Source organism: Arachis stenosperma, chromosome 3 (genome assembly GCF_014773155.1).
Source record: "Arachis stenosperma cultivar V10309 chromosome 3, arast.V10309.gnm1.PFL2, whole genome shotgun sequence".
In the NCBI taxonomy this organism is placed as follows: Eukaryota; Viridiplantae; Streptophyta; class Magnoliopsida; order Fabales; family Fabaceae; genus Arachis; species Arachis stenosperma.
Window position 1 is genome coordinate 22,919,307 of NC_080379.1, and position 27,037 is coordinate 22,946,343.

A 27,037-nucleotide genomic window follows, 5' to 3' on the forward strand; every position below is an offset into this window, starting at 1 on the left:
TCCTTTTTGTTGTTAATGGCAATGGCGAAGATGACAATGAAATATGTTTTTGCTTTCTATGGTGCTACTGGGTTGTGTTAACTTATATTTGTGTCTCTTGTTTCGCTCCACTTCTGTGTTGAACTTTTTTGTTTAAAAAAAAATTATTTTATCAAAAATTTTTGTTTCAAATTCTTTTTTTAAATAATCTATAGTTTTTGAAATTTCTTTAAAAAATTCAAACTATGAAAAGACGCGTTAATGATATCTTCTACATTTTTTCCTTCATTATGAAAAAGCCTCCTATTCCTTTCCATCCAGACGTTCCATACAATCGCAAAGAAGCAAATTAGCTACACCTGTCCAACTTTGAAAATGTTCTTTCACTGTACCAGGAAAGGCCCACTTCCTATCAAATGAGTCAACCATGTGCACCATACCTGCCAAGTAAATTCATACCCAAGAAACAAGTGATAAACATTTTCAACATCCTTACTACATAGAGCACATATATTGTCGTCATGACTAACTATCCTAAACCGACACAATCTTTCTTTTGTATTCACTCTATCTATCAAGACAAACCAAATAAACAGCTCCACTCTTGGCGGAACTAAGCCTTTCCAAATAGATTTGGTAAAACTATAACTTGTTACGTCTTTCGGGAGCGTATCCTCCTGCAACACCTGCACAAATGAGTTAGTAGAAAAAATACCTTGTTTATCAAACTTCCACATAATCCTATCCTCCTTGTTCAGTGCTAGTTTAACCAATCTCAGAGTATCATGTAGTTGATTCACAAGTTCTAACTCTCATTGGAATGGCTCACGCCTCTATTGGAAGTTCCAAATCTATTCTAACCCGTCCCAGAACCAGCAGACCCCAATGACACATCCTTTTTGGATTAAAATCGAGAAGAACCTTGGAAACCTATCCTTTAACGGACCACAGTATAGCCATACATCCTCCCAAAAACGCGTTCTTCTACCATCCCCAACCTCCATGGACAACCCATTTATCATCTTCTCTCTTACATGTTACTCCTTGATCTGTAACTGACATATATCCTTCCAAGGGCCTCCTTTAGTAGGCAATGCCTGGGTGGATAATAGCTTGTTAGGATTGAGATTATTACAAGAACACACCACCTTCTTCTACATCAAACAATCCTCCTTTGAGAACCTCCACCACCATTTAAACAATAGCGCTGTGTTACGAATCATCGCATCTCCGACACCTAGACCACCTAGCCTTTTTGGCGCCTGAACCACTTTCCATCTAACCAAAGCCAAGCAATCCCTTCCATCCTCTCTACTCCACAAGAATTTTCTCTGTAATGAAATTAACTTTTCAGCAACAGCTTTTGGCATCTTATACAAGCTTAAGTTTGGCAAGCTGTTTAAAACAGCTTTGATGAGCACCAGCTTTCCTGCTTTATTGAGCACTTTCGACTTCCATAAGCTTAGTTTCTCCTTCACCTTATCTATGATTGGCTTCCAAGTCTTAACTAACCTCGGATTAGCTCCTAGAAGAATTCCAAGGTATCTGTCTGGCAGAGCCGTTTTCTTGCATTCTAACAATCTGCACATACGCCTCACCCACTATTGGTCACAATTGATTGAGATTAAACTGGATTTGTCAAAATTGATGCTCAACCTCGACATCAACTCAAAGCAACGTAGGAGTCTCTTGTAGTTCTTGATAGTTTCTTCCTCCGGCAGACAAAACAAGATAGTGTCATCGGCGAACTGAAGGTGCGACAATTCTATATTGTCTCTCCCAACCAACAGAGGAGATATACTGCCATTTCTAACTGCCTCTCCGACCATTTTATGTAGTACATCAACTACAAGCACAAATAAAAAGGGAGATAGTGGATCACCTTGCTTCAAACCCCTTTCCATCATAAATGGCTTCGTCGGTGAACCATTTATCAAAACAGACATAGAAGAAGTACCGACACACTCCATTACCCACTCCCTTCATCTTCAACCAAATTTCATTTTTTGCAACACTATGTCCACAAAGCTCCACTTTACTCTATCATAAGCCTTCTGAAAATCTAGCTTGATGATTGCCGCTTCCTTTTTTCTTAGTTTGAGCTATTGCACAGTTTCACACGCAATAAGTGCTCTATCATGTATTTTGTGATCCTTGATAAATGCACTCTGAGTCTCCTCGATCAACTCTGGCATCACTACTCTCATCCTCCTAACTAGCACCTTTGAAATCACCTTATAAACACAACCAACCATACTAATAAATTGAATATTTGATAGAAATATATTCATCTATCAATAAACTTATGAAGAGAAACTTTTAAAAAGATTTTAGCTGGATAAGGTAAACTAATTGAGTTTTTCATATGTGAACAAAATATCATTTGCCTTTGTGAAAGTAATAAGGTGTTCCTTTTTCCTGAAGTACTTTATGTTAGTGTTATTAAAGCATTAATGTAACTTACTAACAATACAAGACTAGATATAATATTTTCAATAAAATTGTTATTAAAGCTTAATTCCTACCTAACTAGAAGAAATAAAAATAGTATTAAACGTATATTAAGATACTTTTAAGAATTTATTGATAACGTGGTTTATTTTATTTTAATAAATCTATATTTCAATTAACCGAATATAATATATAGATACAAATAATCTTTTTGACCTATAAAAAGGTATATTACAAATAGATTATCTATTTGCAAGTGGAAGTAAAGGCATATGCTAACGTTCCACCAAAAAAAAAGACCATAGTTACACCTCCTCAAATCATACAAAAATATTAGAAATTTATAAAGCAACTCGAAAATATATGTGACTTATTCACAAAGAAGATACCAGCAATCATATACGAAGAAAATTATGTATACATCAACTAAATAAAAAATACATTAAAAGTATTAAGAAAATGCATATTTTATCATAGGGGGTCTAGTGTACAGATGAAAGTTGGAGAAGGCGTACAGAGAATTTGTTTTTTGTGCCTGGAGGGAGGACGTGTGTGACGTTCGGTTTATAACGGAAAAGACTTTGAGGGTGCGGGAGTCGATGTTGGTTTAGAAGGCTTACAAGGGGTGAGCCTAGCCGATAGTATTCATTAAAGAGGGATATCGAAACATGACTTGATGGGTGGGTCATTGTGGCTGTGGGCTTTGGGAGAAAAAAAATATTTTTGGGTCAATTTCGAAAAAAAAAATATTATGAGTTAGTGTGGGAAAAGGAAAACAGTCTGCAGCACTAGTTTCCTAACCAAAGCCCCACCCACTTTCTCCGTTGTAAACGTGGTTATCGCCTCTGCCTCCCTGATTCGAAGAGTCGTCGTTGCCAGCGGTAGTTGCGCAGGTCTGGGCACCGTGTTAGTGTCGCAGTGGAGGTCTGAAGTTGTGTTGTAGTCGTTGTCTCCAGTGTTGAACACGGTTCTCCATGCTGAAGGATGCAGTGAGCCATACTTGCCGACTGAGGTGGAGATCCGGGCGCCGTTCGACAAAAAAGAAGGCTCTGGAAGGTCCAGGAAATCAAAATGCTGCCGCTGAAACAACGCATCACAGAATCCGCAGTTTTTCGTTTAATTTTTCCTGTCATATCTCAGGTTTGCACTAAGGATTATCATTTTCCCACGAATTTGGTTCTCGCGTTAGCTGGACACTGATACAGTTCAAAGTCAGGTGTGTAGTATTTTCGTTCCTTTATTTGAATTTATTTGTAAATTTGTGTTTATTATGAGTGGTTTTACTGCTGTGGGTTTTGTACTTTAATTGAAGCTTAACGATACAGTCGCTACCATGGTCGCATGGAGAGAATGGCGTTTAGGAAATTCGAAATTTGGATTTTGTGATTTAGATTTGCAATCTATTAGGCTAGGGACACATTTCTGCACCCTGGATTATAAACTTTTTTAAAAAGAAAAAAAATTATAGTATCAATTCTTACATTAGTGGAATTTTGGCGTTGTGCTGTTTTGATGTTTGATGACTCTGGCTCACCGTTCAGGATCAAAAAATAGAAAAGGATTAAGTGTAATTTCTTTTGGCCCTTATTACCGTACATAGTTCAAGGGCTCTGATTTTCGTCTACTGGACCAATAGTCCAATAGGGTTTAGACATGGTTATTGTTCCAGGCATGTGATTGGGGATTGGGGAACATCTTCGGATCAAATCATGGTTTCATCCTTTTCAGAGTAAGCCAAATATTATACTTGCTACACGATTATGACTACTCTGGTAGGGGACCTGCAAAAAGCTCCAACGCCAATGCAATTCTTTCTATTTATATCTATCATACCTCCTCACTTATTGGAGTTTGTAGGTGTCCCTTTTATGTCTATTGCTGCCACGTTCTCTGCATTGTTCGTAGCCCCTAAGGGAATCTTTAGCTGTTATAGTTGGAAGCTGTTAAATGTGTCATCATTATGATTCAGTTGTGCTTAGCTGTTTATACTTGTATACTTTTATTATTAAACCGAAGAGATTCTGAAATTCCCTGCAGCTAATGAATTTTTCTGTCATACTAATTCGTAAGTCGGTAATAAATATTATGGAATTTTCTTAAATACTTTCAGAATATGAACTCATTTAAAAATCAAGACTTCTGTATCTGTTGAAATAGAATATCGTGTGTTGTAACTTTGAGACAAGGTATGAGATTGGCAATGGTTTTAAAATTTACTAGTTGAGAAAGTATGTAACCCCTGCGGATTGGTGTTTGTAATCATTGGCTGCTGTTGTGATTAGGAGTGCAATTGCAAAGTTTCTCTGTAACACGACTATTATGCTACGGTTATGTATGTATTTCAGGTTTATGTATTGTGTTTGTAATATGTCATGGAGAATATAATAGGATTAGAAATCAGCATGAGATTTCCTTGTCATGATTGAAATAATTTTCATTCATTTGTCTAAAATTGAATCTGAAGCTCCTTTGTTCGCATATGTTACTCATGATAGAGACTGTTCTTTGAGGACAGTTCTTGAAGGGAAGATATATTCGTGAGGGAAACAGATGTCCCGGGCTTATGATGTAGTTGTTTGTGCATAAGACGTTAGAGTGTTGTCTGTTACAGTGGTGTGTGTGCATGGTTGTTTGGCCTTTTAAAATTTGTAGTATAATTTGACAAGAACTTTCATGGGCAGAGGGATTGATCGTAACTTGTTGAGCGCTTTCATGTTTTCAGGCTAGAACTATGAACCGATAACTCCGATGGATTTCAATGGGATGTTTGGAGGCGAAGTGGAAGAGTCAGATGAGAACAGCTCGGATGGATATTGTGGCCGTTATTACGCGAGTGACGACGAAGGTGAGGAGGACGAAGGTGGTGAGAATTGCGGTGGTGACGAAGGTGACCCAACAGGTGGCAGAGAAGATGAACATGGTAATTTCTCAGGTGGTGCCAGTCATGTAGGGGATGGTGGGAAAATTCGGCCGGTTGTCGCAGAGGATTTCCTAGGCAGAGAGTTTGTTGGGGAGGAGGATGCCTACCTTGCGTACAAGGAGATTGCTAGGACGAGGGTTTTGGGGTCCGCAAGGGAGATGTGGGGCGTGTTGACAGGGTTTTGGTCAGGAGAGACTTTTTTGCCACCAACAAGGCACAGGACATCCTAAGCACTATGACCGTCCTGAGCGAGTTAGGGAGGAGAGGTTGGAGAGTCGAACCGACTGTAAGGCGAAGTTGAAGATTTACTATGATGTGTAACGCAGTGTGTGGAAGGTCAGGACCATCTTCGATGAGCACAACCACGAGCTTGCTCCGGCTATGTTTTCCTACATTTTGCCTAGTCATCGCAAGATGAGTAACGGTGACAAAGCGCAAGTTGATAGCATGAAGAAGTTTGGGATACCAACCTCGAAGATAATGATTTACATGGCTGGTCAATCTGGAGGGTATGGAATGCTGCGATTTACAAAGTGTGATTTGTATAATTACGTACATGGGCAAAGGCTAGCCCGAATCAATGATGGCGATGCTACAGCAACGATCAGTTACTTGGAGGGCAAGGCGAATGCCGACATGACGACAGTCGCACGTTACACGCGAACTGCGGATAATCGGCTGGGGAGCCTTTTCTGGGTCGACAGTGAGATGATGTCGGACTATCAGTTATTTAGAGATGTTATGGCTTTTGATTCGACGTATCGGTCTAATAAGTACAAGAAACCGCTTGTAGCGTTCTCCGGGTCAAATCACCACAAACAGACAACCATTTTTGGATTTGTGCTACTGGAGGATGAGGAAGTTCGTACTTACCGGTGGCTGTTGTTAAATCTTGTAGACGTAATGGGAGAGAAGACACCGTGTGTTGTTATCACGGATTGGTACAAAGCGATGCGCACAGCCATCGCGGAGGTGTTCCCGACAGCTAGGCACCGGCTGTGCAGGTGGCACTTGGAGAAAAACTGTGTTCAGAGGATTAAGGATACCGAATTCCAGAAGGTCTTTAAGAAGGCTATGTATGCCAACTTCGAGGTGGAGGACTTCGAGGAATATTGGAAGAAGGCAGTGGACTCACTTGTCCTTCAAAATAATAGTTGGGTTCAAAGCACATACGAGCTCAAAGAAAGTTGGGCAACAGCATATCTCCGGGGCACGTTCTGTGTGTGATATAGGACAACCTCCAGGTGTGAGGGAATTAATGCATACATAAAGGGGTTCCTGAAATCCACTGATAGCATTTTAGAGCTGGTGCACAGCTTAGATCGCGTTGTAAAGCATTATCGAAACAACGAAGTCACGGTGTAGTTCTATTCTACGTATTATAGCCCCGTGTTAACAATCGGGCTTGACTCCATTGAGCTTTTTGCATCAAAATTGTACACGCGGGAAGTTTTTAGAGATGTGAAGAAACAAATCAAGGGTGTTGTGACGTTGCTATTTCGTGGGAGAGATAGCATCAACAAAATGGTTGTCTACAAGTTTTCAAGGATGGGCGCCCTGGTAGGATTCACAAGGTTTTGTTCGACCCTGATGACAAGAAAATTCAGTGCGACTGTTCGATATGGAATAGCGAGGATATTCCATGTAGTCACATTTTCTGCATGATGAAATACGAGGGTTTGGAACAAATACTAGACAGGCTTATAATGAGAAGATGGTGCAAGGATGCAAAGGATTCCAGCCGGATGCCAGTGACTACGAGACCTGGACATGAGGGTCGCATGCTTAGGTATGCCGCACTTTGTTCAGCCACAAGCTTGGTCGCAAGACTTAGTTTGGAGGAGGGCAGAGACTTTGAATTCGCTAGGGAGAGCATCGCGAGTGTAATAGAAAAGTTACGTCACAAAATTTATGATAGGGCAGACGGTCAGCCAGGTATGTCGGCGTGGAGCCTGATGAAGGACCCGGTTGTCGCAAGAACAAAAGGTGCCCTAAGAGGACGAAGGAGTTCGACCCAAGTAGTCAACCTGATATCCGAGGGAAGAGACGTTGCTGCACCAAATGTGGCATTCCAAGGCATACAAAGAGGACATGCAGCGGGGACTATGCACGAGGTGTGTCCGGGGTAGATAACGGGTTCGCCAACGTTTGGCAAAGGTTCGTATCACGGCCCTTCAGCATCTTCAGCATCGCTTCCGACAGAGCGCGGTTATGCGTATGAGGTAATCTTAGAGATCATCTTGCCCAGTTAAATGGGTTGCTTCTAAAGTTCCGTTTGTGCGATTAGTTTTGTCGAAACAGGATATGCTGTAGTGCGTAGTCTTGTTTTACAGTGACATGATTTGGTAGATGCCTTACTTTTGATTATTTTGCATGTTATTCGCTGGGTTACAAGATCATTTGTGATGTTATTTGTGGGTAGGAGTTGTTCAAACATTGCATTTGCCCAATAGAATAATAATTGGCCAAGTGTATCATTCTTGGTGGATTGTGCTTGTTAAACTGTGTCATGATTCGAATGGTCGTATAGGTTGAGACAAGTAATGAAATTAAATTAGAAGGGTTAACTTGTTTTAAGTGAACACGGGAGGCTGTGTGGTTTCCCACTTGCTAAAGTTAATTACTGGTATCAAGTTTTTGCTTAGTGGATTGTATTTTGAACAAAATCTTAAACATGCCAACATGCTTGCAGGATCAAACCTCAACTCATGGCAAAGGTGGCCTCAATAACGTGTCTAGCTCAGCGGTGAATACATCCTCCATGGTGAATCGGAGAGGTAGTCCATCTTAGCGTCCTCCGTTCTGTGGCGGGGGAAGTAGGGGGACCTTCTTCCTTGGGGGCTAACACATCCATCAATTCTACGCATCCCAACCTTGCTCTGGGCACCAAAACGAACCACCGCCGCACGAAGGCCACTGCAGTATGTCGACTCCAACAAGGGAAACGAATGAGGACTTGTTTGAACGGTGGCTGCTCCAGGTACGCGGGTTCTCCTGAGATGTACTCCGATGTTTTCTGTTTCACTGTTTTAGCAATTCTGACCCATCGACTAAACCATGTGCCTGTTCTTGTCGAATAGAATGTGATTGGTCCTTGCTCCTCCAGCAAAATGCCGGGTGGATTTTTCACGCGTGGAACTTAATTTTAAGCGGCAGATAACAGGTAACGAATACTTTCTGTGTTGCCAAATTTTGTATTTTTGGGTAAAGTCTGTGTTGCTCAGTGGTCGCTTCAAATTTCAATAGTGTGGGATCTATTTTTCTGATTTTTTGTAACTACTATTCGATAGTGTATTGGTGGTCACTCTGTTAGTGCTGGCAACGAACACGCAGCATTAGAGGTTTTAGTTGTTTTTTTTTATTTTGTGTCCATAATAATTTGGGTTGTAATCAGTTTCCACACCAATCTCTTCATCAAGGATCTGTCTTCACATGAGGTAATTTGGCTGGTTGTAACTGTTTTGGAATGTCTTAAATGCTCGTCTCAGTATGTCCTTATCTCCCATTTTCTGCATAATTAAAAATTTCTCCACTATACTATAAGGAGCCGGATCATGATAACTTAGAACCAAGCTCATTGACAGGTGCAGGGCTAGTTGAAGTAATTTGCTTCGTAGATACAGATTCTCAAGCTGAACGACAGATGCAGGACCACTTGAAGTAGTTTGCTTCCTTCATAAAGATGGAGAATACGCATTTTTAGTTGAATAACTGGATGCTGGTTGCTTTTATTGAGTTAATGTAGGATTTGAACTTGAACTTCTTGGTGTTGAAATTTGGAATATCTTAGGTGTACATTGCACTGATGTCTTCTTTGTGTTGAAATACTTCGGGTGTAATATTGTCAATTGCCAAATCCAGTTATTGAGTAACATTGCAAAGAGGCCAACTGTATGTGATGGGCCAACAATAACGTTTTTTTTAGGCAACAATATTTTTTTGGTGGGCCAACAACCCCATCCTGAGGAAAAGGAAAGGTAGTTACAACCACCCGGCCTAACCTCCTTGTTATCAATTTATGTGCAAATTAAAATATATGTAGAAAGCTTGCACCCATTGATATACTTGTGTTTAAGTTAATTTATTTTCAGTTCTAAACTCAGTCATTGTTTACTTAATTATACATTTTTCTGAACAGAATTTTTAAACATAGCCAATTTTTCTTTTCCTCAGTGCATAAAGTCTATTAATATAATTTCTCAGTAAATACGTATAGTATACACTAATGCAATAGAGCTGAACACTGATTTTAATTTTGAGACCATCGTTTGCTTTATAACAATACGTATTTTACAAACATTGTGGCTGTTACAAAATGTATCTTGTGGTTAGAGTTCCATAATGTCTTCATACAAAATGGTGCTATAAGTCTTCCACGCCATCAAAGCCACCTTACTCATTGGCCGAGACACGCTATAGCATTCCAAAGTGGAAGAAGCTTCCCTTTGCCAGGTCAAGATTTTCGAACAAAAAATTGGTAGTTTGACCTCCAAAAGTGCTTGATGCAACCCAAATATGAACCTAAGGTGGGGCTCCAGGTTGTTCCAAAATGGCCACATGGTTGTGGGAGTTGTACCAAAAAAGGCTCCGCACACATTCTAAGATCGGGACTTTTTGTTGCTGCGATGGCTACTTGGCCTCCACCTGCCAGTGAGCAACCGCTTTGGCAACAATGTCACCAGCCATGTCGTTGTGCGACTTCATCACCAGATCTACGCCAAGCGCATACGCGTTGTGTTGCTGACATTCTATAACACAAGAAAACCGAACCCGACTTAAGTAGGTGGTTAACCATACGCAAGCCTATCATGGGATGAACTAGTCACAGAGGAAAATACCTGGACACTATAATCCTTCCACAGATGGTTCCTAATTATCTATCCATTGTGCCAGCCACAAGCCGTAATCCATTCTGTTGCACAGTCACAAAAAATACAAGTTAGTATGTATTTCATAGAAGATGCCACTTTTACCATGACTTGCAACACTTTTTATTTTCTTGAGTCAACGATGCATGTGCGAGGCATGTGGATTGAGGATATTCGTTGCTCACGATTTCTGATCCAGCTGGGGCAGTTCAGGATTTTCGAAATCGAACGTTGAAAACCTGGGTCGAACAGAGCAGTTGCCGGAGAGCCAAGACTGTCCCAGGGTTAGCCCTTCAAGGTACAATGCCTACTTAAACAAGATGATTATGGCAACTATCAAGAACCCAGCGTCAACACCAATAAAAAATTCGAATACGATCCGAAAGTCGGGAATTAAACCGGTATACTCACCACGCGAGTCATCGCGATCTTCCTTGCTTATGCTTGGGTAGGATCTCAAAGAGAGTCCAAGTAAATGAGTTTCATGCGGGGAACGTCAATTATCATGAGATACCAGTGACCATCACACCATATCGGTTGATGTATCTAGACATAAATTGAACAAGACATCAGAATTCAAGCGTAACGTAAAAGAATTAAGTCGAAAGTAATTGGGTCACGTAACTAACATACCCTGGTGACCCTGTCCACCTTGCATTGCATGTAGTTGTTACGAAGCGAGGTGGCAGTGCTTGAGGTAAGCGTACGGCCTTCGAGTGCGGCTTGCTGGTATAAGTCAAGAATGGAAACTTCACCTTCCTGTTCTCAACAAATTAACTGTTGCTCACCAAATTCGAAACTTATTGCCTTAACATACCATGATGCTTGTGGGGAGGAACCATTGAGTTTGTTTTGATGTCCTTGTGAGCATATGGACGACCACATTTAGAACCTGCAGTGAAAGAAATGATCAATGAAGAATAGGGTTCGTGTGTCATCATCAGTTCGCACATAAAGGCATGCCATTAAGACCACGTTATACTATCAAGTTCTCTAGAGGCACCTACATCGTCCACAACATCCGCTCTCAGAACAAGCGTCATCAGGGCTGCCCTGTTAGCGATGCAGTCGCCGACAACAACTAGTAGTTTGCTGTCAGGAAACCATGCAGTCATGTCACAAAAATCGAATATCGGAACACATTCTAACGACGGAGCGCTTATTGCAAGCCCGCATCATGTTACTAACCTGGGGGGAGATCCCTACAGAAGACGTAAGCCACCACGGCCAACTCAACTGGAAAAAGATTCATGTTGTTCTACGGCTGGAATGCTAAGTTCATGGTCTGCAAAATCCATGCAAAGTGTCACAAAGTACTAGTAGGGTAGAGTTGGTTTTTGTTAGTTTAAAAACAGATTGAATGTCGCACCCGGGGAATGTGGTCGAGTTTCATCGCCATCCCTTGGCAACCATCGAGCACATGGTCATTCTCAGTGGGATAGTAATTGGTCTGAACCTTAGTGGGGTGACGCATGCATCCAGTGCCTTCTTTAGGGGGATTCCTCCTTGTTGGGCTATCACACACTTTGTCGGAAGTCAAATCGACCTGCAACAATCAACTAGACTATTAGGATATATCGAACGAACGGATCATGGAATAATTTATATGCATGCTATAAATAAACCCCCTTATCCCAGAAGACCGAACCACTTCTAGCGAGGGGCTTGCGGGTGACTTTTTGTGGGGCCAGAGGTTCTTTCTTGCGGGTTTCTTCTTCCGCGAAGTTTTGAACGGCATATGATCAACCGTGAACGTCGTCATGGTAGGATGGGATGAGAAACCCTTGCCTTGCCCCGGAGTCCGGAGTTGGCTGTCGATGGTCCTCTTCTTCGACGTCGTAGTGGCTTCCCCCTTGCATCATGTGCAAGTGGCGTAGTGCCCAAAGGGAACCGAGTTCAGAAACACAGCAGAATTGTCTTTTCTCAGTAGCTTGACTGCATCTCTCACTTCTTGTACAAGTGCATCATGCCGGGATAGCATGGCTGAAAGTTTCCTCATCTCCGTTTGCATCCCGGAGACACTAGTCACCATACTCATCGCTATGGTTTCGCCGTCCTACAGCAACACGTACCACATCACACAATCTTTCACTTCTAAATAGCCGACATTTTTGGTTCAAAAGGAAAAGTACCCAGGTAAGAGGTACCTGGTTTTCTAGAGCACAAAAGGATTGGGAACTTCCACATGACGCGATTTTGTCGTCATCTCCGGTGTTAAGGCCCCTGTAAAATTCAATTGAGAATAAAACTTTAGCATACTATCCCAGGTACATTCCATGCAATGTATATTTTGTCCCTTAAATAATTAACTCCATATCTTTAATTGTCTGCTAGTTTTGAGACACAACCTCTTCTTCGCACATGACGATGAGTATTTGGAACTCGATCCAGCCACCGGTACCGGAACGGAAAGCGATCTATCCCGAATGTTCCCAAACAACTTCTCACAGAAAGACAAACGACGGCAGCGCTTGCAATACCCAAGAATTTCTATGGTTAGCATAGAACCACGGGTTATACGCCCAAGCCATACAAATACTTCCATCGACGGTGGCTGCCCTGCAGCCCCTTCTCCTTTCAGCTTTTTGGGCCCCGCATTGTGTTGACAGGCCCAGAAGAATAACCGGTACATCCTTATGTCAACTACAATCCGCTGGCACACACATTCTCTCGCTATCACAGCCCAGATTGGTTGCTTTCTAAACATGCTTGTTTTGTTGGGCCAGACATGCATGGGCCAGCACCAACGACGACTCTCATAGGGCCAACTTGGTTCTACACATGCCCACGGAACCCTAGTGCGACAACAGGGACAGTAAGATCTTTTGAAAAGACCATGTTTCCAGCACCGGCAAGATACTTACTAAGGATATCTTGTGAACGGAAAGACGTGGGTAACAGACCCGAGTGCCCTGACACTATTAAAATTGTAAGGGTACAGAAGAAACAGATCACAGCTAAGCTTGGAAGGAATCAACTCACATGGCTTTGAGCGCCGAGCGAATCTTTCACGTGGTTTCTGCAGACGGGTTTGGAATGTGTCCGCTACTTAGGGACCCATTCACAGACCCCCAACGAAGCGAGTCTGCCCTGTGTTGTCCTCTTTCGTGGCAAGATTCTGGCATGCCGAGAAATAGTGGCAAAGGAATAATAGCGTCAGACCCGCACACTGCCAGTCGCCAACACGGAGACCATATTAATAGACTTTATGCACTTAGGAAAAGAAAAATTGGCTACGTTTAAAAATTCTGTTCAGAAAAATGTATAATTAAGTAAACAATGACTGAGTTTAGAACTGAAAATAGATTAACTTAAACACAAGTATATCAATGGGTGCAAGCTTTCTACATATATTTTAATTTGCACATAAGTTGATAACAAGGAGGTTAGGTCGGGTGGTTGTGACTACCTTTCTTTTTCCTCAGGACGGGGGTCCAGTTATTCAACTAAAAATGCGTATTCTCCATCTTTATGAAGGAAGCAAATTACTTCAAGTGGTCCTGCATCTGTTGTTCAGCTTGAGAATCTGTATCTACGAAGCAAATTACTTCAACTAGCCCTGCACCTGTCAATGAGCTTGGTACTAAGTTATCATGATCTGGCTCCTCATAGTACAGTGGAGAAATCTTTAATTATGCAGAAAATGGAAGATAAGGACATACTGAGACGAGCATTTAAGACATTCTAGAACAGTTACAACCAGCCAAATTACCACATGTGAAGATAGATCCTTGATGAAGAGACTGGTGTGGAAACTGATTATGACCCAAATTATTATGGACACAAAATAAAAAAATCAACTAAAACCTCTAATGCTACGTGTTCGCTGCCAGCACTAACAGAGTAACCACCAACACACTATCGAATAGTAGTTACAAAAAATCAGAAAAATAAATTCCACACTATTGAAATTTGAAGCGACCACTGAGCAACACAGACTTTACCCAAAAATACAAAATTTGGCAACACAGAAAGTATTCGTTACCTGTTATTCGCCGCTTAAAATCAAGTTCCACGCGTGGTAAATTCACCCGGCATTTTGCTGGAGGAGCAAGGACCAATCACATTCTGTTCGACAAGAATAGGCACATGGTTTAGTTGACGGGTCAGAATTGCTAAAACAGCGAAACAGAAAACATCGAAGTACATCTCAGGAGAACCCGCGTACCTGGAGCAGCCACCGTTCAAACAAGTCCTCATTCGTTTCCCTTGTTGGAGTCGACATACTGCAGTGGCCTTCGTGCGGTGGCGGTTCGCTTTGGTGCCCAGAGCAAGGTTGGGATGCGTAGAATTGGTAGATGTGTTGGCCCCCAAGGAAGAAGGTCCCCCCACTTCCCCCACCACAGAACGGAGGATGCCAAGATGGACTACCTCTCCGATTCACCATGGAGGATGTATTCACCGCTGAGCTAGACACATTATTGAGGCCACCTTCGCCATGAGTCGAGGTTTGATCTTGCAAGCATGTTGGCATGTTTAAGATTTTGTTCAAAATACAATCCACTAGGCAAAAAATTGATACCAGTAATTAACTTCAGCAAGTGGGAAACCGCACAGCCTCCTGTGTTCACTTAAAACAGTTAACCCTTCTAATTTAATTTCGTTACTTGTCTCAACCTATACGACCGTTCGAATCACGACACAGTTTAACAAGCACAATCCACCAAGAATGATACACCTGGCCAATTATTATTCTATTGGGAAAATGCAATGTTCGAACAACTCCTACCCACAAATAACATCACAAATGATCTTGTAACCCAGGGAATAACATGCAAAATAATCAAAAGTAAGACATCTACCAAATCATGTCATTGTAAAACAAGACTACGCACTACGGCATACCCTGTTTCGACGAAACTAATCGCACAAATGGAACCTCAGAAGCAACCCATTTAACTGGGCAAGATGATCTCTAAGATTACCTCATACGCATAACTGCACTCTGTCGGAAGCGACGCTGAAGATGCTGAAGGGCCGTGATGCGAACCTTTGCCAAATGTTGGCGAGACCCCGTTACCTACCCCGGACACACCTCGTGCACCGTCCCTGCTGCATGTCCTCTTTGTATGCCCTGGAATGCCACATTTGGTGCAGCAACATCTCTTTCCTCGGACATCGGGTTGACTACTTTGGTCGAACTCTTTCGTTCTCTTAGGGGCACCTTTTTGTTCTTGTGACAACCGGGTCCTTCATCGGGCTCCACGCCGACATACCTGGCTGACCGCCTGCCCTCTCATAAATTTTGTGACGTAGCTTTTCTATTACACTCGCGATGTTCTCCCTAGCGAATTCAAAGTCTTCGCCCTCCTCCGAACCAAGTCTTGCGACCAAGCTTGTGGCTGAACAAAGTGCGGCATACGTAAGCATGCGACCCTCATGTCCAGGTCTCGTAGTCACCGGCATCCAGCTGGAATCCTTTGCATCCTTGCACCATCTTCTCATTATAAGACTGTCTGGTATTTGTTCCAAACCCTCGTATTTCATCACGCAGAAAATGTGACTACATGGAATACCCTCGCTATTCCACATCGAACAGTCGCACTGAATTTTCTTGTCATCAGGGTTGAACAAAACCTTGTGAATCCTACCAGGGGCGCCCATCCTTGAAAATTTGTAGACAACCGTTGTGCTGATGCTATCTCTCCCACGAAACAGCAAGGTCACAACACCCTTGATTTGTTTCTTCACCTCTCTAAAAACTTCCCGCGTGTACAATTTTGATGCAAAAAGCTCAATGGAATCAAGCCCGATTGTTAACATGGGGCTATAATACGTAGAATAGAATTGCGCCGTGACTTCGTTGTTTCGATAATCCTTTACAACGCGATCTAAGCTGTGCACTAGCTCCAAAATGCTATCAGTGGATTTCAGGAACCCCTTTATGTATGCATTAATTCCCTCACACCTGGAGGTTGTCTTATATCCCGCACAGAACGTGCCCCGGAGATATGTTGTTGCCCAACTTTATTTGAGCTTGTATGTGCTCTGAACCCAACTATTATTTTGAAGGCCAAGTGACTCAATTGCCTTCTTCCAATATTCCTCGAAGTTGGCATACATAGCCTTCTTAAAGACCTTCCAAAATTCGGTATCCTTAACCCTCTGAACACAGTTTTTCTCCAAGTGCCACCCGTACAGCCGGTGCCTAGCTGCCGAGAACACCTCCATGATGGCTGCGCGCATCGCTTTGTCCCCATCCGTGACAACAACGCACGGCGTCTTCTCTCCCATTATGTCTACAAGATTTAACAATAGCCACCAGTAAGTACAAACTTTCTCATCCTCCAGTAGCGCAAATCCAAAAATAGTTGTCTGTTTGTGGTGATTTGACCCGGAGAACACTACAAGCAGTTTCTTGTACTTATTAGACCGATACGTCGAATCAAAAGCCATAACATCTCCAAATAACTGATAGTCCCACATTATCTCACCGTCAACCCAGAAAAGGCTCCCCAGCCGATTATTCGCAGTTCGCGTGTAACGTGCGACAGTTGTCATGTCGGCATTCACCTTGCCCTCTAAGTAACTAATCGTTGCTGCAGCATCGCCATCATTGATTCGGGCTAGCCTTTGCCCGTGTACGTAATTATACAAATCACGCTTTGTAAATCGCAGCATTCTATACCCTCCAGATTGACCAGTCATGTAAGCTATTATCTTCGAGGTTGGTATCCCAAACTTCTTCATGCTATCAACTTGCGCTTTGTCACAGTTACTCTTCTTGCGATGGCTAGGCAAAAGGTGGGAAAACATGGCCGGGGCAAGCTCGTGGTTGTGCTCATCGAAGATGGTCCTGACCTTCCACACACTGTGTTGCACATCATAGTAAATCTTCAACTTCGCCTTGCAGTCGGTTCGACTCTCCAACCTCTCCTCCCTAACTCGCTCAGGACGGTCATAGTGCTTAGGATGTCTTGTGCCTTGTTGGTGGCAGAAAAAGTCTCTCCTAACCAAAACCCCATCAACACGCCCCACATCTCCCTTGCGGACCCCAAAATCCCTCGTCCTAGCAAACTCCTTGTACGCAAGGTAGGCATCTTCCTCCCCAACAAACTCTCTGCCAGGGAAATCCTCTGCGATAACTGGCCGAATTTTCCCACCATCCCCTGCATGACTGGCACCACCTGATAAATTACCATGTTCATCCTCTCTGCCACCTGTTGGGTCACCTTCCTCACCACCTTCATCCTCCTCACCTTCGTCGTCACTCGCGTAATAACGGCCACAATATCCATCCGAGCTGTTCTCATCTGACTCTTCCACTTCGCCTCCAAACATCCCATTAAAATTCATCGAAGTTATCGGTTCACAGTTCTAGCCTAAAAATATGAAAGCGCTCAACAAGTTACGATCAATCCCTCCGCCCATGAAAGTTCTTGTCAAATTATACTACAGATTTTAAAAGGCCAAACAACCATGCACACACACCACTATAACGGACAACACCCTAACGTCTTATGCACAAACAACTACATCATAAGCCTGGGACATCTGTTTCCCTCACGAATATATCTTCCCTTCAAGAAATGTCCTCAAAGAACAGTCTCTATCTTGAGTAACAAATGCGAACAAAGGACTTTCAGATTCAATTTTATACAAATGAATGAAAATTATTTCAATCATGACAAGGAAATCTCATGCTGATTTCTAATCCTATTAAATTCTTCGTGACATATTACAAACACAACACATCAACCTGAAATACATACATAACCGTAGCATAACAGCCGTGTTACAGAGGAACTTTGCAATTGCACTCCTAATCACAATAGTAGCCAATGATTACAAACACCAATTCGCAGGGGTTACATACTTTCTCAACTAGTAAATTTTAAAAACATTGCCAATCTCATACATTGTCTCAAAGTTACAACACACGATATTATGTTTCAACAGATACAGAAGTCTTGATTTTTAAATGAGTTCATATTCTGAAAGTATTTAAGAAAATTCCATAATATTTATTGCCAACTTACAAATCAGTATGATAGAAAAATCCATTAGCTGCAGGGAATTTCATAATCTCTTCGATCTAATAATAACAGTATACAAGTATAAACAGCTAAGCACATCTGAATCATAATGATGACACATTTAACAGCTTCCAACTATAACAGCTAAAGATTCCCTTAGGGGCTACGAACAATGTAGAGAACGTGGCGGCAATAGACATAAAAGGGACACCTACAAACTCCAATAAGTATGGAGGTATGATAGACATAAATAGAAAGAATTGCATTAGCGTTGGAGCTTTTTGCAGGTCCCCTACCAGAGTAGTCATAGTCGTGTAGCAAGTACAATGTTCGGCTTACTCTGGAAAGGAGGAAACCATGATTTGATCCGAAAATGTTCCCCAATCCCCAATCACATGCCTGGAACAATAACCATGTCTAAACCCTATTGGACTATTGGTCCAGTAGACGAAAATCAGAGCCCTTGAACTATGTACGGTAATAAGGGCTAAAAGAAATTACACTTAATCCTTTTCTATTTTCTGATCCTAAACGGTGAGCCAGAGTCATCAAACATCAAAACAGCACAACGCCAAAATTCCACTAATGTAAGAACTGATACTATAATTTTTTTTCTTTTTAAAAAAGTTTATAATCCAGGGCGCAGAAATATGTCCCTAGCCTAACAGATTGCGAATCTAAATCACAAAATCCAAATTCCAAATTTCCTAAACGCCATTCTCTCCATGCGACCATGACAGCGACTGTATCATTAAGCTTCATTTAAAGTACAAAACCCACGGCAGTAAAACCATTCATAATAAACACAAATTTACAAATAAATTCAAATAAATGAACGAAAATACTACACACCTGACTTTGAACTGTATCAGCGTCCAGCTAACGCGGGAACCGAATTCATGGAAAAATGATAATCCTCAGTGCAAACCTGAGATCTGACAGGAAAAATTAAACGAGAAACTGCGGATTCTGTGATGCGTTTTTCAGCGGCAGCGTTTTGATTCCCTGGACCTTCCAGAGCCTTCTTTTCTATCGAACGGCGCCCGGATCTCCACCTCAGACAGCAAGTACGCCTCACTGCATCCTTCAGCGTGGGAAACCGCGTTCAACACTGGAGACAACGACTGCAACACAACTTCAGACCTCCACTGCGACACTAACACGGTGCCTAGACCTGCGCAACTGCCGCCGGCAACGATGACTCTTCGAATCAGGGAGGCAGAGGCGACAGCCACGTTTGCAACAGAAAAAGTGGGTGGGGCTTTGGTTAGGAAACTAGTGCTGCAGACTGTTTCCCTTTTCACACACTAACTCATAATATTTTTTTTCTTTTTTCGAAATTGACCCAAAAATAATTTTTTTCTCCCAAAGTCCACAGCCACAATGACTCACCCATCAAGTTCTGTTTCCATATCCCTCTTTAATGAATACTATCGACTAGGTTCACCCCTTGTAAGCCTTCTAAGCCAACATCGACTCCCGTACCCTCAAAGTCTTTTCCGTTATAAACCGAACGTACACGCGTCCTCCCTCCCGGCACAAAAAACAATTTCTCTGTACGCCTTCCCTAACTTTCATCTGTACACTAGACCCCCTTAAAAAAAATTGAATAAAGAAAAAAAAAACGAATTTGAGGGACGGAAACACGGTGTCGTTTCAAGAAGATCCCTTTCCTTTTGAACATTTCGTTCCTCAACTATTACCACGCCACCACTCTCTTTGCGCTCTCTGTCTCTCTCTCTCCGAAACTCCGAAGGCAATGGCGTCCGTAGCAGCAACCGCAGCTCGCCGAGCAGCATCTCTCACTCGCGTTTCTATTTCCACTTCCAGAACTCCGATTCAACCTTCCTCTCTCGTACCCCGCCGCAATCTTGCGGGAGCCGCCGGTAATTTCACATTTCTCTGTCTTCTAGTGCCTGCTTGGATTTAGCCGTATAATCAAAATCCCTCTCTTTTAAGCGATTGTTTCTCCGATCTCATTTACCTGCATCGCTTTGATAACAATATATCAATAATGCCCCCATTTTCTCTGCATTGACGCACCACTACAGCTTCCGGTTTTATGTTTCATGTATGGCCAGATTCTTCGATATTTACGTAGAGTGAAACCGAAAGTGCGGAACTTTTGTTTTCCCATTCTATTGAGACCACTAATTTTTAGGGATATCTAGGAAATTATTGGGTAAATTTCACTTCTGTGAGATTTTGGAGCTATAATTTTTGGGAGTATTAATTGTGAATTGAACATTAGGTTAAGTAGTATGTATGTGGTTTGGTAGTGTTATATTTATAAAAAATGGATGAAATTATTCTATAGCTCTAGGTGTCTAAATTTTTGTTTACATATCTCGTGATGGTAAACAAGGGCTTTGATGCACTCTGGCTTAATGAACCTAAGTGAACCTCATTGAAGGAATAGATGTTTGGTTGATCATTTATTCAATGTCATGTGATGAAATTGATTTTCTAGGTGTCTAAATTTTTGTTTACATATCTCGTGATGGTTAACAAGGGCTTTGATGCACTCTGGCTTAATGAACCTAAGTGAACCTCATTGAATGAATAGATGTTTGGTTGATCATTTATTCTATGTCATGTGATGAAATTGATTTTCTACTTGTGTAGAATGTTTGTATGCAGTGCAGACTTCTGACGTTTGTGAAATGGCTCTATGATCGTTTGTTTACTGCAGATCACCATGGTCCTCCAAAAGTTAACGCCTGGGAAGACCCGATGAGCCCATCTAAGTGGAAGGAAGAGCACGTGAGTAGAATTTTTGGGCTTGAGGATGAGATGATTGGATCATTTTCTTGGAAACCAAATGTGTTTCCGGATATTCTTTTTCTGACTGGTTTATTTTGCACGTGCAGTTTGTGATTGTCAGTTTAACTGGGTGGGGACTGTTCTTCTATGGGACATACAAGTTCTTCACAGGAGGCAAAGGAAAGAAAGAAGAGGTACTTTCAATTTTCGATTCCTTTGTTACAAGAGTATCATTATTGGCTTGTAGTTAAGATCATTGTGAATCTGCATGACCTTGTTTGTTATAGCTGTTTCACTATAAGTTATGCAAGGCCTTTCTGTTGGCAGTGAGAGGCATCTTTTTTCCACTTCCTTTCTCCTTTACCATTTTTAAAAAATTGCATGGAGGTCATTGGTTAACACCTCCAGAATTTTTTTTGGGTTCCTTATTTTCTGTTGAACGCTGATGACAATGCTGCATTTTTCATTTGACAGTCAAGATCTGATTGTTTCATTAAATTTTTGGTTTCATGTTTCTACTTAGTTGTCACTGAAGACAGTTTGTTCTGTTAAGAAATAATTATTGCAAGATGACTATCATATGAGGTTGGAATAATTTAATGTAGTCGGAGAAACTGATAGACTATACTTCCTCCATCCACTTTTAAGGGTATGTTTGGTTGGGAATAAAATTGTTAGCGAAATTTTCATGGATGAAATCCATGTGTTGCACTTGCACGTTCAAACTCATCCATTAAAGTTTTCAGCCTATTTCTTCCTTCCAACCAAACTACTCTAATTTCATTTTTGGAATGACACTTATAAGTATGTTATTTGTACAATGTTCAGGTCTTTTAGCATGTTACAATGATTAATTTAGAAGAAACGATTAATCCTTCCTAAGATATATTACTCTGCAACATCCTACTCATTACTAAATTAAGAAAGAGCTGATTGCTTTTTAAAATTTCAATACATTAAAGTACCTATGGTTTACTTCATTTCAGGAGGATGTTTAGAACGATTTTTGCAATGTTGTCTTTCACAATCTAGTGTCATGTCAGTTACATGTGTATTATTTGAGTGGTTTCGAGCTTCTAGTCTTTGCTCACTGAATGTTCTGTATATTTGCAGAAATTGGCGGAAGCATCTCATTGAGGCTTGGAGCATGTTAGTTTACATCCGAAAGTTTTCCCCTTAATAATTCGTTGTGCCAGGAATTTTCTGGGACTGTTATTTGCTGGTAAACAAAAATGTTTGGGCTAGTTATCCATTGTTCCTTGAAGAAATATTTGGGATAGTTACCCATTATTCCTTGAAGACAGTGAAAGTTGGGAGACGATGATGATGCTTTTTTCCAGAAAAAACGTGTAAAATTTTATTTACATTTAACATTAGCTTGTGTTAAGCCAGTTCGTGAATTCCTCTACATTTGCAATCAATAAGTATATTCGCAGGATCTTTATCGGTATTCAAATGATTCTCGTACTAAGACGACCAGAGCAAATAGTGTTATTTCCAGCAACAGTTTCCTGTATAATAGCCATTTTCCAAAAGTTGGTAGAATATTTTACATATTTTAGATGTTAATGGACACTATATCATATTTAAATCTGAACGCAATAAAATACGTAACAAGATTTTATCATTTGGTTCAACTTTGGCAAGATACATGAGTTGAATCCCATTGGGAATGCTTGAAAATTTCAAGCATCGATCCCAACCGGGATGGCAAACTTGTTAGATTTAGTGCCAATTGATTTTATTATTAAACTGATATCAGCAAGTTAGCAGCTCCAACTTCCATTGATAATGCAGAGTTTGTGTAGTAAGAAGAAATTACTGCAATATAAAACGAAAATTTGTTCACTAAATAGAGAGGAATAAAGTTCACCGAAACCTACTTGCTACTTGCTAAGATGTTACACACTTGCACCCTCTCAAGCCAGTGATTTGAAGTGTTCCTACCAAACCAAACACACTACTCTAATTTGCGTATTAAAGATCATGCAAATACAGCTAAATCACAAATCAGGCTGAAACTCTGACTCATCTATCTCTTCCTTGTACTCCTCCTTATCATCTTCAACATCAGATAGGGAATCCCTGAAGAATTCACCATTATCTTCCTCATCATCATCCCTGTTTTGAACATCTGAAATCTCTATTGCTTCTTGCTCTTCATCTAACACCTTGGATTTTGATTGTGCACCATCCTTGGTAGCTTTGTTGATATGCCTCCTGCTCCAGTTTTGTTGAGCAACACTGTCTTCATTATTTTCTGTCAGTCTTTCTTCATCCACTCCCTCTTGTTCCGGGTTGATGCCGGTGCCGTTGTTGTTTGTCACCTGATGATTTGTATCATTCACTATCATGTTTCTAACATCTGTGCTGATTTCATGATTTTCAGGCTTAAGTAAATTGGCTTGTTCCTTCTTCTCCCTTGCAGCATTTTCCTTCAACTCACCTTCCACTTCTACATTAGCTTTTTCGTTGCCTTTGCTTACTTCGGCATGACTTGCAGAAATTCCATTTCTCTCCATTAACTTGTTCTTCACGATTGTTTTCCACCGTTTCCCCTTCATTCTACTCACACGTCCGTGTTTCTTCTTTGTTCCGGCACTGTCTGCCAGTTCTCTCACCTTAGATTCCTCATCTTCAGCATTTGCATTGCTCTCAATTTGTCCTGGCTTCTCTTCTCTGATTGCTTTCTTTACTTCACTATCCACCACTTCAGCTTCAACATCTTTCGTCGTGACACCGCCACCATTATCATCTCCATGGCCCTCGGTTCCTTCCCCTGCTCTCTCATTATTCTGAATTTCATCTTTTACTTCAGTTTTAACATCACCATCCTCAGTTTTTGCAGTATCAAGTGCATGTTCTTCCTTCTCAATTTGATCCTGTGCTTCTACTGTTCCATTTCCTATCACAGTTTTCCTAATGATGGCTGGATCATTGAGGGTCTTAGCAGGGATCTCAAGACGGCGCTTCAAGTTCTCTATTTCTTCCTCCTTCTTCTTCAGATCCTCCCTCAGTGCTGTTAATTGAGAGTTCCCTCCTCCTAAATTGATCCCCTTCTCCTGCATTGTTCTGAGCTCGTTCTGCTTCTCCTCGAATGCCGATTCCATCACTTTCTGCTCGTCTCTCAGGGAATCCATGATGGATTGCATCTCCACAACCTTTCTATCAACCTCCATCTTTTGAATCCTCAAAGCGTATAGTTTTCCCTTCATTTCTTCATTCTTATTACTCAGTTCTTTGGTGTGATCTCTTTCCTTCTGTGTAATTGAAAACAACCAAGGTTCACATAACAGACTCTTGCACTACTAATATCAATGAACCACACTTCCTACACATAAATCAATTCAAATTTCAAATGGAACTAAAACGTTAACATCTATCATCCTCATCCTATAATCAGCAACATTAATTAGCAGATGGTTCAAGAAAATTTGATTCAGTTTATATTGCACCCAAAAAAAAAATCCTTTTTTTTTACTAAAAACAGAAATTTTCATATATTAAGAATTTAAGATGAAGTTTTAAAGATATTTAGAAAAAGAGGAAAAAAATTTTTTAAGAGACTAAAGATATTAGCTTCTCGGTTCTGCTTACTACCAAAATTTATTTTATATGATTAAACAAATTTGGTCAAAGTAGAAAATGATTTAACGAATTTGGTAGGTAGCTAGAAAAGGTTGCTTCATCTTGGTGCAGCTTGGTAGCTTTTGATTAATGCATGTTGATGTATACGTGTGATGAGGACTGCACGACACGTGTATATGGAGAGAGAGAGAGAGAGAGAGAGACCTGCAAGAGAAGCTTGACGGAAAGAAGTTGATGATCTTTGTCTTTGAGAATGAGGTTGTAGATGCGCCTCTCCCTGAGCTTATGAAGGAGCATGACACCAAGAAGTGCAGCCCCAAATGCAATGAGCAGCATCAATGCATATGGCCTCCCTCTATGACTATGACTATGACTGTGACTCCCTCCTCCTCCTCCTCCAATGTTTCCATGCAACCCTTTATTGTAAGCCATCATATGATCTCTCTTTCTCTCTTCTGATCAACAATACCTACCAATGACGGAACATTAATGAATGAATGAATGAATGAATGCCTTTTATTATTCTTTCTTTACTTTGTTGCTTCTCTCTATGTTTCTAGAGATTTGAGACTTTTAGAGAGAAGAGAGAGAGAGAGTTAAAGTGGAGAAGGGTTTTACGGGTTGGGTTGCTTGTCATGCAAAAAGAGCATGACACCTACTCCGTCATATATACCTGGCACTCTCTCTCTCGTTGCGGACTTCACTAAGCTCACTTGCTCACTTACCTCACCATCGCCCAAAAATGTATTAAAAATGGAAAAGTATAAGTAGCTAATAATATGTGTAAATAATGTAAATTAATAAGGTTAAAAAAGTAAATTTAATGAATAGCATTAAATTAGAAATATGTTTAAAATTAGCCTAATCATTTTGTGTGCATTAGATGCGCTATTTTTTATGAACTATTAGATTTTATTAAATGAAAATCAAATGATATTATAAAAAAGAAATACTGATAGACTTTATAAATACATAATATATTAGTATATACATACATAAATACATTTTAATATAGAATATTTTTAAAATGATAAGTATAATCTTTTACTTTAAAATAAATATTAAACATATAAATACATAAAAAAAATACTTTTTTATTTATTAAAATTAATTATTATGCAGCACTCTTTTTAATTACATAATATAAAAAATTTAATTATTTTATATTACTTGAAATTAATTAAATTATTTTATATTATTTAAAAATAATTAGATTATTCATTAAAAACTATTTATTAATAGTTAATTTTCTTAAAAATATATTATTATATGACATAATTTTTTAATCAAATATTTGTAAACATATATTTTATTCAAAATAGTATGTATAATATTATTTTAACAAAATTAATTATTATATAATATTTAAAAAAACGTGTAATATTTATATGTATTATATATAATTTTAAAAAAATTGAAAAAATTAAAAATTTTAAACATATAATATTTTCATGTATTATATATCACAATAAATGTGAAAATAATAAACTTGTAATATCACAATAAAAATTTGAGAAAACAAAAAAAAATTAATATTTTTATGTATAATATATAATATTTTAAATAAATTTATTTTTATAAATATTTTGAAAAAAAATATTATATAATAATATATTTATATTTCTGTTACGTTAAGAAATTACGTTAAACTATTTCAGTTTATATTACCTTAAAAAACTATTTCTTTTCCAATTTATATTAAAATTATACTATATAATAATTTAATTATTTAACAAGTAATATAAAATAATTTTTAATTATTTTATAAATTATATTATAGTTTAGAATATCATTTTAATATATTTTTTAATATTAGAAAAAAAAAATTACATAATAATTAATCCTAATGAATATAAAAGAAGAGTATTAATATACTCTAATAAATATAGAATATCCTAATACATAGTTAAATATTTTAAACAATAATATTTTAATACGTAATATTTTAAATGGCAATAGAATTTTTTATTTTTAAATAATTAAATATAAAATATATAAATATAAAATATATGAGTATTTTTTATTCATTAAGATTAATTATTATAAAAAAAATTTATAATATTAAAAAATTATATTATAATAATATTTTAAACTATAACATAAAAATATAAAATAATTAAAATTTTATTTTTATATTATTTGACAAATAATTAGATTATTATATTTAAAATTTATTATTTTATATTTTACAAAAATTATTTTATATTACTTGAAAAATAATTAAATTATTATGTAATATAATTTTAATATAAATTGAAAAAGAAATAGTTTTTTAACGTAATATAAATTGGAATAGTTTAACGTAATTTTTTAACGTAACAGAAATATAAATATATTATTATATAATATAATTTTTTAAAAAAATATTTATAAAAATAAAATTTATTTAAAATATTATATATTATACATAAAAACTATTAACTTTTTGTTTTTTAAAATTTTTATTGTAATATTACACGTTTATTGTGATATATAATACATGAAAATATTAT

The 27,037-nt window shown here is 39.3% G+C and overlaps 4 protein-coding genes across 4 annotated transcripts; 1 reads left to right on the forward strand and 3 right to left on the reverse strand.

Annotated features, from left to right (window-relative positions):
* Positions 1-282: 282 nt before the first annotated feature.
* Positions 283-1,949, reverse strand: LOC130965674 (uncharacterized). Its single transcript, XM_057890434.1, has 3 exons — positions 1,636-1,949; positions 1,196-1,560; positions 283-419 (listed from the first exon to the last, which is right to left on the reverse strand). Exons 1-3 carry the CDS (start codon positions 1,947-1,949, stop codon positions 283-285), a joined length of 816 nt encoding a protein of 271 aa, XP_057746417.1.
* Positions 1,950-16,185: 14,236 nt separating this feature from the next.
* On the reverse strand, positions 16,186-17,514 carry LOC130965675 (protein FAR1-RELATED SEQUENCE 5-like). The gene has a single exon (XM_057890435.1). The coding sequence runs from the start codon at positions 17,512-17,514 to the stop codon at positions 16,186-16,188; it is 1,329 nt and encodes a 442-aa protein (XP_057746418.1).
* A 2,307-nt stretch (positions 17,515-19,821) lies between these two features.
* Positions 19,822-22,428, forward strand: LOC130969414 (uncharacterized). The gene is made up of 4 exons (XM_057895119.1): positions 19,822-20,080; positions 20,887-20,957; positions 21,065-21,151; positions 22,071-22,428. Exons 1-4 carry the CDS (start codon positions 19,954-19,956, stop codon positions 22,092-22,094), a joined length of 309 nt encoding a protein of 102 aa, XP_057751102.1. The 5' UTR covers positions 19,822-19,953; the 3' UTR covers positions 22,095-22,428.
* Positions 22,429-22,864: 436 nt separating this feature from the next.
* On the reverse strand, positions 22,865-24,977 carry LOC130965676 (uncharacterized). The gene is made up of 2 exons (XM_057890436.1): positions 24,750-24,977; positions 22,865-24,217 (listed from the first exon to the last, which is right to left on the reverse strand). Exons 1-2 carry the CDS (start codon positions 24,975-24,977, stop codon positions 22,961-22,963), a joined length of 1,485 nt encoding a protein of 494 aa, XP_057746419.1. The 3' UTR covers positions 22,865-22,960.
* Positions 24,978-27,037: the final 2,060 nt, after the last annotated feature.

Bases quoted from the DNA above. Each gene is read 5' to 3' on its own strand.
- LOC130965675 (XM_057890435.1), bottom strand. From the start codon at position 17,514: ATGAATTTTAATGGGATGTTTGGAGGCGAAGTGGAAGAGTCAGATGAG.
- LOC130965676 (XM_057890436.1), bottom strand. From the start codon at position 24,977: ATGGCTTACAATAAAGGGTTGCATGGAAACATTGGAGGAGGAGGAGGA. The intron at 24,218-24,749 runs GTCTCTCTCTCT...TCAATTACACAG, and splicing joins CCGTCAAGCTTCTCTTGCAG to AAGGAAAGAGATCACACCAA.
- LOC130969414 (XM_057895119.1), top strand. From the start codon at position 19,954: ATGGCGTCCGTAGCAGCAACCGCAGCTCGCCGAGCAGCATCTCTCACT. The intron at 20,081-20,886 runs GTAATTTCACAT...TGTTTACTGCAG, and splicing joins CAATCTTGCGGGAGCCGCCG to ATCACCATGGTCCTCCAAAA. The intron at 21,152-22,070 runs GTACTTTCAATT...GTATATTTGCAG, and splicing joins GCAAAGGAAAGAAAGAAGAG to AAATTGGCGGAAGCATCTCA.
- LOC130965674 (XM_057890434.1), bottom strand. From the start codon at position 1,949: ATGGAGTGTGTCGGTACTTCTTCTATGTCTGTTTTGATAAATGGTTCA. The intron at 1,561-1,635 runs GTTGAGCATCAA...GCGTATGTGCAG, and splicing joins TGCTTTGAGTTGATGTCGAG to ATTGTTAGAATGCAAGAAAA. The intron at 420-1,195 runs GTAACACAGCGC...TTTACTTGGCAG, and splicing joins TGTCGGAGATGCGATGATTC to GTATGGTGCACATGGTTGAC.